General features: G+C 50.5%; 5 protein-coding genes across 5 annotated transcripts; 2 read left to right on the top strand and 3 right to left on the bottom strand.

Annotated features, from left to right (window-relative positions):
• Positions 1 to 808: 808 nt before the first annotated feature.
• On the bottom strand, positions 809 to 2,624 carry GCG54_00004968 (Glucose oxidase; the record flags this gene model as incomplete). The annotated part of the gene is made up of 2 exons (XM_045405004.1): positions 809 to 1,017; positions 1,076 to 2,624. The coding sequence occupies 2 exons, from the start codon at positions 2,622 to 2,624 to the stop codon at positions 809 to 811; spliced, it is 1,758 nt and encodes a 585-aa protein (XP_045262947.1).
• A 2,724-nt stretch (positions 2,625 to 5,348) lies between these two features.
• Positions 5,349 to 5,568, bottom strand: GCG54_00004967 (uncharacterized protein; the record flags this gene model as incomplete). Its single annotated transcript, XM_045405003.1, has 2 exons — positions 5,349 to 5,512; positions 5,544 to 5,568. The coding sequence occupies 2 exons, from the start codon at positions 5,566 to 5,568 to the stop codon at positions 5,349 to 5,351; spliced, it is 189 nt and encodes a 62-aa protein (XP_045262946.1).
• A 956-nt stretch (positions 5,569 to 6,524) lies between these two features.
• Positions 6,525 to 9,303, top strand: GCG54_00004966 (Beta-glucosidase B; the record flags this gene model as incomplete). The annotated part of the gene is made up of 5 exons (XM_045405002.1): positions 6,525 to 6,647; positions 6,704 to 6,844; positions 6,903 to 7,079; positions 7,124 to 7,971; positions 8,058 to 9,303. 5 exons carry the CDS (start codon positions 6,525 to 6,527, stop codon positions 9,301 to 9,303), a joined length of 2,535 nt encoding a protein of 844 aa, XP_045262945.1.
• A 586-nt stretch (positions 9,304 to 9,889) lies between these two features.
• On the top strand, positions 9,890 to 11,503 carry GCG54_00004965 (Fluconazole resistance protein 1; the record flags this gene model as incomplete). The annotated part of the gene is made up of 2 exons (XM_045405001.1): positions 9,890 to 10,648; positions 10,706 to 11,503. 2 exons carry the CDS (start codon positions 9,890 to 9,892, stop codon positions 11,501 to 11,503), a joined length of 1,557 nt encoding a protein of 518 aa, XP_045262944.1.
• A 342-nt stretch (positions 11,504 to 11,845) lies between these two features.
• On the bottom strand, positions 11,846 to 13,488 carry GCG54_00004964 (General alpha-glucoside permease; the record flags this gene model as incomplete). The annotated part of the gene is made up of 2 exons (XM_045405000.1): positions 11,846 to 13,049; positions 13,106 to 13,488. The coding sequence occupies 2 exons, from the start codon at positions 13,486 to 13,488 to the stop codon at positions 11,846 to 11,848; spliced, it is 1,587 nt and encodes a 528-aa protein (XP_045262943.1).
• Between the last annotated feature and the right edge of the window lie 62 nt (positions 13,489 to 13,550).

Here is a 13,550-nt window from a genome sequence, read left to right as displayed (position 1 = left end):
GAGCTGAATGACGACCCCGAAGGATTGAAGAGTTTTAAGTGAGTTGTAGATTCATCGCAGAAGCAAGTCAGGCTTTTATAAGATTTCTTCATGGCAGAGCCTCAGAAGGTTCAGGTGATGGTGAGACGTAAGCCGACTGCACTGTGAGTGGCCATCGGTCACCTGATCTAGGCAGCTACTCCAGGCAGCTATTTCGGGGTACGTACCTGATATTGGAGAGATGTTCAAGTATACGCGGCGATTTTGTTTTCATGTTTTCATGTTTGATTGTGGCTTTCTGTAATTATCATCATTGGGTTTGAGTATTTCAAAATCAACTGAGGGCATCATGGGGTCCATCCCTGGGACTGACGCGCGGAGTCGTTGACTGTTTTGGCCAATCAGCAACGAAAACCGCATCCACTAAATTCCATTTTAGGCAGCGCATGCATGCATATTGTCATCCTCTAGCAGCCTCTAAGGCAGTGTGATATGATGGCCTAATTGTAGCGGGCTCATGGGGGCGTTGTAATTTATACAGGCGATGAAGCTTCTTCATCGCTTCTTGGTTCATCGAAACACAGGGCATCAACTTCGTTCGTGATATTTCATGATCAGTCGAGCTGACGTTCGGCTAGCTTGCATAAAGTAGTGTTTACTTTGTGAGGTTCTGATGTATGTAAAACCTCGTCTATATGTACATCGAAAGGGATTCTATCCAGTTATCGCTCCCATGTTCCAACCCTTGGGTATGTCTATGTGATGAAAGCAGAGATCTATAAAACTTGAACAAAACGAGAAATCTTGTCATGGGATCAAAGAAGATCGTCTAGGCCGAAGCCTTGATGATGTCCGAAGCCTTCTCGGCAATGGCATAGAGAGTGGACACAAGGTGACCACAAACCTGGAAAGGAAGGACACCGGCATCGACGACGCGGACGTTGCTGGTGCCGTAGACCTTGAGGTTGGCATCGACAACACCGCCCAGCTCCTCGGACATCATGGCAGTGGTACCGACGGGGTGGAAGTTGGAGCGGTCTGTGTTTATGATGGTTAGCACACATGTTCAAATTGTCAGGTAGTTGGGCAAACTTACAGTTCTCAAGGATCCACTTGGACCAAACATCGTCAGAGGCGTCCTCGGCGATGGTGGCCAAACCAGGCTTGGTCTCGCTGGCGAAGTACTGGCTCAGAGGAGCAGTCTTGTACAGCTGGCGGATGAACTTGGCAGTGCCGATCTGCTCGGTCATATCCCAGTCCATCATGAAGTAGTTGGGGTTGATCTTGGCAGTAGAGGAGTTGGCGCCGGTAACGTGGATGTTGCCGCGAGCGAAGGGTAGGAGGGCCCAGTACTCGGTGGAGAAGGAAGAACCAGCAGGGGTGATGAGGATCTCAGCGAGGGGGACCTTGTCGGTGAAGATGAGGTCGTACTGAATATCGAAGAACTTGTCGAGCTGCTCCTTGGTGACGACGCCGTTGGTGTACTCGGAGACCTGGGCGGCCCACTGGGAGAGCTGGGTCTTGATGTTGGCGGCGAGAGAAGCGGTCTGGTTCGCGAAGACGTCGTCGACGTTGGGATAGGCAACGAAGGTGGTGACACCGGTGAAGTTCTTGGAGCTGGTCTGGGCGAGGCCGTTGTTCATCTGGTCCTGGAGGTTCTCGCCGACGGTGGGGAGGTTGACCTTGGTCTGGATGCCGGCGGCCTTCAGAATCTCGGGGTTTCCAACACCAGACTGCTCCAGGAGGAGAGGAGATCTGAGAGAGCCAGCAGAGAGAATGACCTCCTTGTTGGCATAGACGGTGTGGGTAGCACCGGTCTTGTCCTTGACGAGAACTCCGGAGGCGGTAGCCTCAGCTCCCTCAGCCCAGACGAGCTTCTGAGCCTCGGTGTTCAAGAAGACGCGGAAGTTGGTGCGGTTCTGGTAGGGGAAGTAGTACGCGCGGGCAGCATCGTCGCGAACCTGGAGAGCAGTGTCGAGAGTGGCGGGGTAGATGTTCCAGCCGACCATGTCTCCGCCAGCAATGTCCTTCAGGGCAGGGACGCCGACGGCATTGTAGGTCTGGTTCAAGACGTCGACGAACGACTTCTCAACACCGCCGGACTTCCAGCCGACCTTGAGAGGACCAGAGGTACCATGCTGCTCAGGGATGTAGGTGACGCCATCGTCAGCCTGGACAGTGGTGGGGGGCTGGAGAGTCTCGGACTTCTTGTAGTACTTGAGGAGGTTGTTCCAGTTCCAGCCGTCGTTGCCAAGACGCTCCCAGATGTCGATCTGAACATCCTGAGCACGGGTGTAAGCCATGCCATTGATGGTGCTGGTACCGCCGAGAGCTTTGCCGGCACGGAGGGTCTGGGTCTTGTTGCCGCCATACTTCTGAGCAGTAGTCTGGTAGGCGTAGTCGATGTCGGTGCCGAAGGCCAATCCGTAGCCAGAGGGGCTGGTAACGTTGACGTTATCGTAGACAGAGTCACCAGCCTCAATGACAGCGACGGTGACATTCTTCAACTCGGAAAGACGGTTGGCAACGACCAGACCGCTGGTACCACCACCGATAATGACATAGTCGAAGCGCTGAGATGATGCAGCAGGGTAGGCGAGCGCGGTGGCCGCAAGAAGCGGGAGGGAGACAATGGAGCGCAGCATGTTGAAAGTTGAAGTCGGATGCGGTGCGATGCTGAGGTGGGAATAGAAACGACACGTGGTGACGATCCCTTGAGTTTATATCTAGCTCCCGCCTGGCTCAACGGCTGGCTAGCTGGGTCCCATGTTCACCGCGCGGTAGAATCAACTTATGTCATGCTTAGAAAGTCTTCCAAATTTCCATCCAGGTCGCTGTAGCTGAGTTGATCCGCTCTCTCCACCGACTGGTGGGCATTTTCTGGATCTCGGCGCTCGCGCGTAAATCCGCAGAGCTGTCTAAGTCCAGACTCCCGGAACCAGCCAAACCTCAAGTGTGGTCTTGGTAGATAAACAAGGGGGCCGCTACGCGAACTCCGAGTGACGTATGATGTTCTGTGAAGATATGACGAAATCTCCCTATTTTTTCTTCTTTTTTGTGCTGATGCGACTCTGCAATGGCGAAAACGAGCCTCTCGCGAGTCAGCGTTTTTTTTTTTCCTTGAACATTCGCCCACATAACGGCAGCGGCGAGAAACAAGAATTTGGGATCCACTGTTGTTTTTCCTTACAAGTGGGTCTTTGAAATGCTTAGCAAAAGATTGCCGACATGATCAGGGCAACCCAACTCCACAACTCCATGCTCGGCTTCTTCGGACGGTCACTAATGCATTATTCAGACTAGATACGCGGATGGTGCCTTATCATATTGTCTCAGTTATACACGTGGGAGGCACTTCTGCCCTGCAGGGACGTTCAAGAGACAACATCGGAGTTCGTCTGAATACGACTCGGCGCCCCTGGCTGTCCTTTTTACGGCGGGCGCTGAGACAGCGCTCACGACCATTAATTTCCATATCAGGAAGGAAGTTATCGTCCAAGCCCTGTTTCCTCTTGGGAAATCCAAGTCAATATCTAGTAGTACTGGCTACTCGAGTAGCTGATGTTCACCAATTTCCAGGTTATCTATCTCGATGGGATCTTAGGAATGACCCTAGATGTAATGATTACTGCGACTGTTATAATTCCGACTGCCTCAATGCAATAAGTGGGCAAATGGCCTAGAGAATACTACCGAAGAAATTCAACGTCTACGTTCCCACGGCTACAAACCACTAGAGTATGGGCCAAAGCATCCGGGTTGGTTTCGACTTTATCTCGGAACCTGACGGCATCGGGGAGGAACGACAACCTAGGACTATCCCCGAAACGCCCCTCAACTTGGCTGACACAATGGGATGAACATTTCAGCCAACAGTTCAGCAGTTCAATACCCATGCAGGAGGTTCAAATACCTTGTCCCCGGTCGTGCAAACGCTCTCGCGCGCGGTTGTCAGCTTCCGCCGCGATAGCGCCGGAAGGGCCACCGGGACGGCAGTGGGGCTATCGGCCCGGTTGAGGGATTTCAGGGATCTCGTAGAATTCTGCACAGGGCCGAGACCAATGCTGGCCACCGTCCTCCCGTTGCATGCGGCTTTAATGTTAAATCCTTAACTTTTGGCGAACCCCGTCTGAGCACATAGTCAATCTCACTGCAACATGGAGCGGCAGACACCAACGACGCGGTAAAGATCATCTCGCATGCTGGATCTTATTGAGCGTGGTATTTCTCGGAGACCGAGCTTATACATGATATTTTGTGAAGAGCTTCGTTGACTTGATGCTCTGAACGTTCCGACTTGTGATAAATGTCGCCATGGGGGTCTCCGAATGCGTGCGGCGATCCGTAGGTTGTCATTTGTTTTTGCAGGGGAGCTGAGTATTGCGCCCCTAGAGGCTAGGTCCCGGTCGATCGGCTGGACAAGTTCCTAGCGTCCCCACAATATAAATGAAGGAAGTTTTCAATCCAGGGACGGAACCTGAAAATGGACAGGGCTGTGTTCCCAGGTTCAGACAGGTCAGATGCTCAATAGGGGCATATTTATCGCATCTTATCAGATCAAATGACGTAGCTTCCTCGACTTCTCCCAACTGATGAGATTAACGGTGCGTACTGGCAATTGTGAACGCTATGTTCACGAGTTCAATTATCGTCGTTGTTACGTGATTTCAATCAAAATAGCACAGTAGCATTCGTGGGTAATGATCGCTCGCAATCGCGAATTTTCCGATGAACGTTCATTGCGGTTTCACGCAGTTCGGAACTACAGGGTTATGCGGTTGTTTCTTGTGCAAGTCTGCGCGGGCGGCCTCGATACTCCACGCTAGATGTTTGTGCTTTCAATAGCTGACAAGCCAGATATATCTATCTCAATGCCCAGTTCATCTTGCAATCCGCGTTCAATTAGTTGAGTTTTAGGAGGGTTCGGAGGCTCACTTACATAACGACACTCCTTTATCTTCCCGTTGGCTTTCTCGAAAGCCCGGCAGACCTGGTTCTGAGTCAAAATCTCGTCGTATATATGGACTGTCCTGCTGACAGTTCCATCGTCGGTAATGATTCTAACGGCATATTGACTAATACCACGAATTACAGCCAGTGCTATGGGCGTATTCCCATCAGCATCCATAACGGTTCTAGTAAAGTCCGAAGGCATACCATAGTCGACTCAGCCGGATGGAAGGCACAGAAATGCAATCTGTATCCACCATCCGGTATTGATGTACGCATACGGAAGGCAGATCGTGACGATGCGGCCGATCACGTCTGCTTACTGTTTCCAGTCGACAACGCATCCATAAAACCTGCTGGCTGTAGTCTAAATTACCTGTTACGCAGGTCAACCACGCCCCGGGACGGAATCGCAACCATCAAAGGCTTAAAGACGACCAGAAAACGCGTTTCACACCAGCTACGTTAGCTGCATTCGCAAGGGAAGTTTCGTCTGGAAGACTACCAAATGATGAGGCAGAGACAACAAGATATATCCTCGCAAGGGGTTTTACGATGTTATGCTGAGACGCCTTCAGATCTACTGGGATGATTATGATACCGCGCTCTTGAACCTTCGTGTATGCCAACTTCTGCCATCACTGTGGTCGAGCTGAAAAAAAAGTTTCTTCCTAGCCCAACCGACTATTCAAGTTCCATAGTAAAGGAATCGTCTTCGCTTGCGAAGCGACTGTTGCGCTACCAACGAAATTGTCCTCAGTTGACATCAAAAGTCATCCAGCACTGGACTGCCAGTCTCAACAGTGGCACCGGCAACCGCTAGTCGTATCTGCTATGCGCATTGCTAGGAACCCTTTTCAAATGTCGTTGATGCTCAAAACGATAGAATAGAGGCAAGAGGGCGTAACGAAAAGTTTGAAGTCGAAATGACTTGAATACCCAAGCTAGCTTCCAGATCATCCCAGCACAACTTAATGATAACAAACCCAGCGTTCAATGGAGAAGCTTTCCAATCGATCAAACGCCTCACTACCCAGTACCACATGGCCCAGAGGTGCCAAAATACATAGGAGCAGGAATGGAAGGAAGCAAGTTCTCTGCGCTCTGATTCTAAACGGAAATCCATCATCCTTGTGCAAAATTAGCGGTTGTCCACCATTCGCAGCCGCGACGGCGATCTATACGACCTTTTATCGGACTGAACAGCTTTTCATCATCTTACAACTTACAAATACGTGAGTCGTCTTATGGCACCGATAACATGCCGAGTAATGGGCTTATCCTGCGAAAGAACATATGATACAGCGGGATATGTATTCCGCCTCGATCCGTGAGGTAGATTGGGCTGATACGGATGTCACCGTAAGGTGGGGTATCGAGCGGAAGGCATTTCGCGCCTTGCTCCGGCCATCGGACTTTCCTATCTCAACATTCAAAGGCAAGTGTGATCACGAGCCATGTGGAATAAGACGGTGTTTCTGAGGTGACCGCCATCACCCGCATTGATCTCATTGACATAAACACCTGCTCTCGTTGAGTACATGCGGAACAGTTCTCAGACAAACACAATCGCGATCAAGTCACTTTAACCGACCATGACGTTAAAAATCGAGCAAATACTGTCGCAGCTAAGCGTTGAGGAAAAGATTAGCCTTCTGGCAGGAAAGTCTACCTGGCGTAGTGCTGAAGTGGAACGGCTTGGTATTCCTAACATCAAGGTACGGTCATTTTGAATATCAATCTTCAAACCATGGGCTAACATACCTTTCCGTAGGTCTCTGACGGACCATCAGGTGCTAGGGGAGAGATATTTGGTGAAGGAGTTCCAGCAGCCTTCTTGCCATCTGGTGTGAGTCTGGGTGCAACTTGGGATGTGGAGCTTCTCAGGCAAATGGGCGAGCTGCTCGCAGAAGAGGTGTGGATGTTTTCCTACTATTCATGCGGATTATCAAGCTAACTATTGCCTCCCACAGACCAAGTCGAAGTCTGCCTCGGTCTTACTTAGTCCCACGATATGTTTACATCGCAATCCCTTAGGAGGCCGAAACTTCGAAGCCTACAGCGAAGATCCATTCTTGACTGGAAGGTTGGGTACAGCACTTGTGAATGGTTTGCAGTCGAGAGGCGTCGGGGCTACTCCAAAGCATTTTGTTGCTAATTATGGCCCACACTCTGCTAAAAGCCTAACTGACAGATCGCTTCAGGTAACGATCAAGAGATCGACAGGTTTCACGGCAACCGCATCATCCCAACGCGGGCTCTACGCGAAGTCTACCTCAAACCTTTCCAGATGGTCGTACGGGATGCAGATCCATGGTGTATGATGTCGGCCTACAACAAGCTGAATGGCCACCATTGCGATTCATCATACGAAGTAATCACTGAGATTGCCCGTCGCGAGTGGGGTTGGGAAGGTGTATTCATGAGTGACTGGGGTGGAACAAACTCGATTGGTCCGTCCATCAACGCTGGGCTTGACTTGGAGATGCCGGGCCCCCCTGCCAAGCGTACCCAAAACGATGTTATGGCTCTTCTGTCGAATGGAGAAGTGAGCATGAATACCATCGACGACTCGGTCAGACGTTTGTTGCGGCTTATAGAAAAGGCTGGCAGGTTCGAAGATCCCTCCGGCCATCAAGAGATCTGTTTGAATACGCCCGAACAATCCCTAAAGCTCAGACACGCTGCTAGGTCTGGGATCGTCATGTTGAAGAATGAGAATCAAGCGCTGCCGCTCCGGCCTTCGGAGAATATCACGAAGGTTGCCGTTGTGGGCCCGAATGCGAAGAGAGTTGTGGCGGGCGGCGGCGGAAGTGCTTACATCAAGGCACCCTATTGGACGTCAGTATTCGACTCTCTGTCCACAAAATTTGACAACAAAAAGACGACCATTATACACGCTGTCGGTGCCAAAGTCAACAGGTACCTCCCAACGGCATCCTCTCATATTTGTCGGGATCCAGACACCGACCAAGGAGGAGGGGCTGTGGACTGGTTCGTTGGCCATGATCATACTTCGAGGCCAGTGGCAACAACTCACATGTAAGTGCCTGCTGAACTTGACCTGAGAACTGCGGACTAACGGTCTCTCTCATTGATGATCTCTACTACATTTCTTTCGGCGACAGTCCTCCAGAAATCACTGCGGAGGTCAACTTTTGCTATCGCGTCAGAACGATTCTCACCCCGAAGACCAGCGGCATTCACCGTCTTTCTCTTGCGAGTATCGGAAAAGCAACATTTTTCATCAATGAGGAGGTCGCCACCGAAGCGGGGGATTTGAACGAGAGCGCCACGCTCTTTTTTACCTATGGATCAAATGAGACGGTGTTTAGCAAAGAGCTTGTTGCGGGTCGCGAGTATTCTGTTCGCATAGAAGGCCACTCTCACGACAGACAACTTCACGCCGACCTCATCCCTCGGATGAGACCCATGGAAGACAAATTTCAAGGAGTTCGTTTCGGCTACGAGGAGCATGATGAAACTGATCTCCCAACAGAGGCAGGCGATGTCTGCAATGGATGCGATGCAGCGGTTGTAGTAGTTGGAAGGGACAAAGAATGGGAGACCGAGGGCCAGGAGATTCCGCATTGGGAGCTCCCAGGCGATCAGACCAAGCTCATAGAGGAGGTTTCTCGCGTCTGTTCACGCACGATCGTTGTCATTCAGGCGGGAACGCCAGTCAAGATGGAGCCGTGGATCCACAAAGTTGATTCTGTGCTCTACACTTGGTACCAAGGACAAGAGCTGGGGAATGCGGCAGCAGATGTCATCTGTGGTGACTTCAATCCTTCTGGCAGACTTCCGGTCACGTTTCCTCGCAGCATTGAGCACGCTCCTGGAGTGGCCGCACCACAGGAACCCGGAGCCGATACTTCATGTCTTTACGCCGAGGGAATTCATGCCGGACACCGCTGGTGGGACTTTCTTGGCATATTGCCGCTCTTTCCACTCGGCTTTGGTCTTTCGTATAGCGTCTTCGAAATCTCTGAAGCGAAGCTTTCAGACCAAACATGGGAGTTGGGAAACGCGGCCAAGGTCCTTTGTCGAGTGACCAATCTCGGGGGAAATGAGTTACCCGGGCGCCATACTGTCCTCGCGTTCTTTTCTGCTACGTCTAACAAGAGATTGAGTCGACCGAAGAAACAACTTTGCGGCTTCGACAAGACACCCGAAATTGGAGCAGTGGAGTCCTGCTTTGTCGAGATTCCGATTGACCTGCATGAGTTCGGAGCTTTTGACCCTGAATCGAAGAAATGGGTCATCGACGCTAGATCAACCTTCAAGATTTTTGTCGGACCCAACGCAGCTGACTTGGTGCCAGTTGGGGAAGTCACAGTGGATAATGAGATTTCATGGGTTCACAAGATGTGACGGCGCGAAGCCTGATGGTAGGAAAGAAAGGACTTTTTAAACAGCTCAAACGAGATAGGTTTTTGTTTTCTTTTAGCTTCTCTTTTTAGCTTAGACCGACGATAGTAAATACAATGATGATTTATTAAGAGTTTGAAATGCAGAATGAAATCTTCCACTATTACATTTGCCGTACTAAACATCCGATTCCTATAATTAGTTCACGTTCTGTGTCTGTCTCTCTCGAGCGTCACTTACTCGGTGCGCATTAACCAATTCTCTACGATTTCCCTATCAACAAGGGGGAGGTCGTGGAGGACATTGTTTTTCGGGGGTGGCCAAACCCATGCCGACACATTATATTACGCCATCAGATATGTCATTAAGATTGCAAAACCTATGTGACGGAATGCATATTCCGCCCTACAACTGTCTTGCACCGACCGGGATCGGAGTCGTGATGGCCGGCTTCTCGCCAAAACGACTGGCCGTGCCCGAAAAAGACATGAAAATGAAGCACATCACTTATATACATGCGTATTGCATGTACGCCTGAGTCTGGGTGCAACAACGAGCCAAGCTCGAGCTCTCCTCAACCCTCCCAGCAATGTCCTCTCAAAGCCGGCACTTTTTCGTGGACACACCGATTGGTTACATTACGAGATGCGTCACAAAAGGTCGTTGGCTCAAGTTTCCAGAAGATGATGATGGCTATCAAATACCGAGCTTTGACGAACCTATCACGACACACCGCGAACATTCTAGAGATGATGCAATTCTTGTAGGCTGGTATGGACCGGATGACAACGCAAATCCTCACAATTGGTCGACCACCAAGAAGGCCTACGTCTATTTTGTCATCAACTACGCCAATGCTGCAGTATATCTGTCATCTTCAATATTCGCGGCTTCTCAAGAGGGTGTTATGGCTGAATTTCACGAGTCTCATACGATTGCGAGTCTCGGACTCGCCCTCTTCGTTCTCGGCTACGGATTCGGTCCGCTGATTTTCTCACCCCTGGCCGATGTCGCGAGAATTGGACGGAATCCTCCGTACCTTGTGGCAACTGCAGTATACCTTGTTATCTCTATTTTGGCGGCTTCGGTGGGCAATGTCGAGGGATTGATGGTTCTCCGATTTCTTCAGGGTTTCTTTGGGGCTCCGATGCTGACATCGGGAGGTGCATCTCTATCAGACATCAGCTCAGAGAACATGCGTCCACTGGCACTTTACACTTGGACTTGTTCTGGTTTCGCAGCGGCATCTTTGGCACCAGTCATATACGGTTTTGCGGTGCCAGTAATGGGCTGGCGATGGGCACTCTGGGAGCTCGTTTTAGCCAATGCGCCTGTCATCTTCTTATTAGTAAGTTTCACATTATCTCTGTCTGCAGATCGATATTGATCAAGAACCTTGCTTCAGTTGTTTCTTCCCGAGACGTCAGCATCGAACATCCTGTATGCCCGCGCGCAGAGGCTCAGTAGAATCGACTCCAGTCGCGACTACCGACTTATGGAGACGAAACGTACCAAGTCCACCCGGGACCTTCTATTACGCTCTCTTGTGGTCCCGTGGCAGATGCATCTTCTCGATCCATCCATCATGTTTACAAGTGTCTATGCTGGTTGTGTATATGGCATATACTACTCGTTCTTTGAAATCCTGCCCACTGTATACGAAGGGCTCTACGGTTTCAGCATGGGACAGACTGGGTTGGTTTATCTGTCCATTGTTATTGCCGTCGTGACGATTGGTATTCCGTACTGCTTCTATACGCACTACTGGGCAACGCCAGCCGTCATAAGTGGAGGCCAGATAGCGCCAGAGAAGAGACTGATACCTGCGGTTCTCGCATCTCTACTCGTACCTCTCGGCATGTTCATTTTTGCTTGGACGTCGAGAGAAGATACTCACTGGATGGCACCTGCAATCGGGGTTGCATTGACAGCCGCTGGTTTAGTAATCATTCTGCAGTGCATCTTTGTCTACATCTCACTCGGGTATCCAGACTATGCCGCTTCAGCTTTTGCAGGGAATGGCTTCGTTCGCTGTCTGATCCCAACGGGTGCATTGCTCTGGTCTACGCCCTTGTATGATAGACTTGGGGTTGCGGGAGGCTCGACTTTGTTGGGCGGCCTCTGCATTTTGGGTGTGGTGGGCATGGTGGTCCTTTACAAATGGGGCGGTGAACTGAGAAAAAGGGGTAGGTTCGCAAGGTAGATTTATTAACACAAGTCTCCTGGGAGGATATTGGGTCTTATTTCGGTAGCGAATTCATCAGCGATATTTGAGGAAACATGGCCTTTGCTAACACGCAATCTAAAGCCGCGATTTAAGGTTTTGCGATTGCCATCGTCCCACTAATCTGTACATGCGCAGAGTCTTAATGGATGCCCGACACAGAAGAGGTTTGGATCAAAATGAGGATGTTAACTGCTTATGCTATCTATTCGCGTTGCGTTTTCTAATCCAACAAACTGGATTTTCTCAGAGCTACTAGGTCTATGGAACCCAAGCCCTCCATGGCATGGTGTGTGCGTCAGCTGGCCACTCTCAGTCCGGTCAGAACTTGCGTGCCGGTGTACGAAGCTCAAACAAGCGATCGAGCTGAGCAAAAGTCTTGCCTTTCGTCTCCGGAACAACAAAAAAGGCCATGACGGTTAGAACACAAGCAGGGCCCAAGAACACAACTCCCGCCTTGGGGCCGAGATCGGCCTCTTCCTCATTGATGAGATAGGGAATGGCCACCGCCCATGCCAGGTTGCACACCGCATTCGTAATGGTTGCAATCGATGTGGTCTTGGCTCTCAACCGAACAGACGGGATCTCACCAACAAGTGTCCATCCGATGGCGCCCAAGGAAATGTAGTACAGAATGGTCCAAACGATAGAAAAGGCTGCCAGCGCCCGCCCATTGGCTAGGGTACCGCGACCGACCCAGCCTAGAATGGTGATGGCCAGCAAGCAGGGAATCATACCCGAAAGACCCAGCAGTAATTGTGGACGTCGTCCAATCTTCTCCACCAGAGAGAAAGAAAGAAGGACAGCGAAAATTGAAAGGACGTTCGCAATCACTGTGACAAGGAAGGCGTCCTCCAGGCCAGCTAGTGCCAAGAAGTATGTAAGGTAGTTGCCGCAGAGAGGCCATCCTGATTTGAACGAGTTAGTTAGAGAGCCAGTGTACTGGAGAGGAAAGGGGGACCAACCTGAAAATTGTTGCATGACCATGGGTAAACAGGCAAGCAGGGTTCGCCGCAAGTCCACCCCTCTGAAGCAGTCCATAAAAGACACTTCTGCTCCGCTTGTTGACTTCTCGTGCTCGATGGTTCGCATGATGAGATCAACATCAGCTTCAACAATGTACCCAGGCTCCTTGCCACGAAGGCTACAGAGAACCATTTTGACCTTTTCGGTCTCACCCTTTCCTGCGAGGTAGTAGGGTGACTCCGGCGTTAGGAATGTGAAAAGCGACAAGCTGATCAAGCCAATGCCAAACTGGGAGACAACATCTGCTTTCCATGACCAGGTGCCAGAGATTCTGGACGTGCCCTCCAGAACACACGAGGATAGAAACACCCCGATTATGAGCCAGAACTGGAATAGAGCCAGCATGAAACCACGAATCCGAACATGGGCTATTTCAGCCACGTATGTTTGCGTGTTTCCCTGCATGAATCCCATGGCAAATCCGAAGATAACCTTTGCAACGGACCAAACACCCCAATTGGGAGCCACAAGCTCGACGACCGTACCGATGATCAATAACCTGGAGTTATCCACCATTGGTATCTAAACGTTTGCAGAGAGCTGGTGGATACTTACGCAATGTTGATGAAGACGCAAATGCGACGGCCGAAGCGATCGCTGGCTGTCCCCACGATAACTGCGCCCAGCATTGCAGAACAGAACTGGCAAATAGTCCACGCCAACTGTCGATCTGCCGGAAGTGTCCAAACTTGGTGTTCCTTATTGAAGACCCCAAATTGTTTAACGAACTCCTTATTAGCAATGATTGACCCAATGAGGTTCATGTCGTATCCAATAACGATGGCGACGGAAGCACAAGCGAAACAAGCGAGTGCATTCCGGTATGACTGCTTCAGCTCGGCAAACTGTCGACTCCAAGACAATTGCTCTTGAATTTCTTCTCTGACGTTGCCGTCTTCGACTAAATCGTCCACAAAGTCTGCTTTGTCTTGCTTCATGGTTGCTGAAGTCATTGTTACCTTTGTCACAATGTCCGCTGGTCTAGTCAAAATACAAAGAA

Source organism: Colletotrichum gloeosporioides, assembly GCF_011800055.1.
Source record: "Colletotrichum gloeosporioides strain Lc1 chromosome Unknown consensus_54, whole genome shotgun sequence".
NCBI classification, from domain to species: domain Eukaryota; kingdom Fungi; phylum Ascomycota; class Sordariomycetes; order Glomerellales; family Glomerellaceae; genus Colletotrichum; species Colletotrichum gloeosporioides.
The sequence above is the reverse complement of the archived record's forward strand: the minus strand, read 5'-3'. Positions and strand labels throughout refer to the sequence as shown.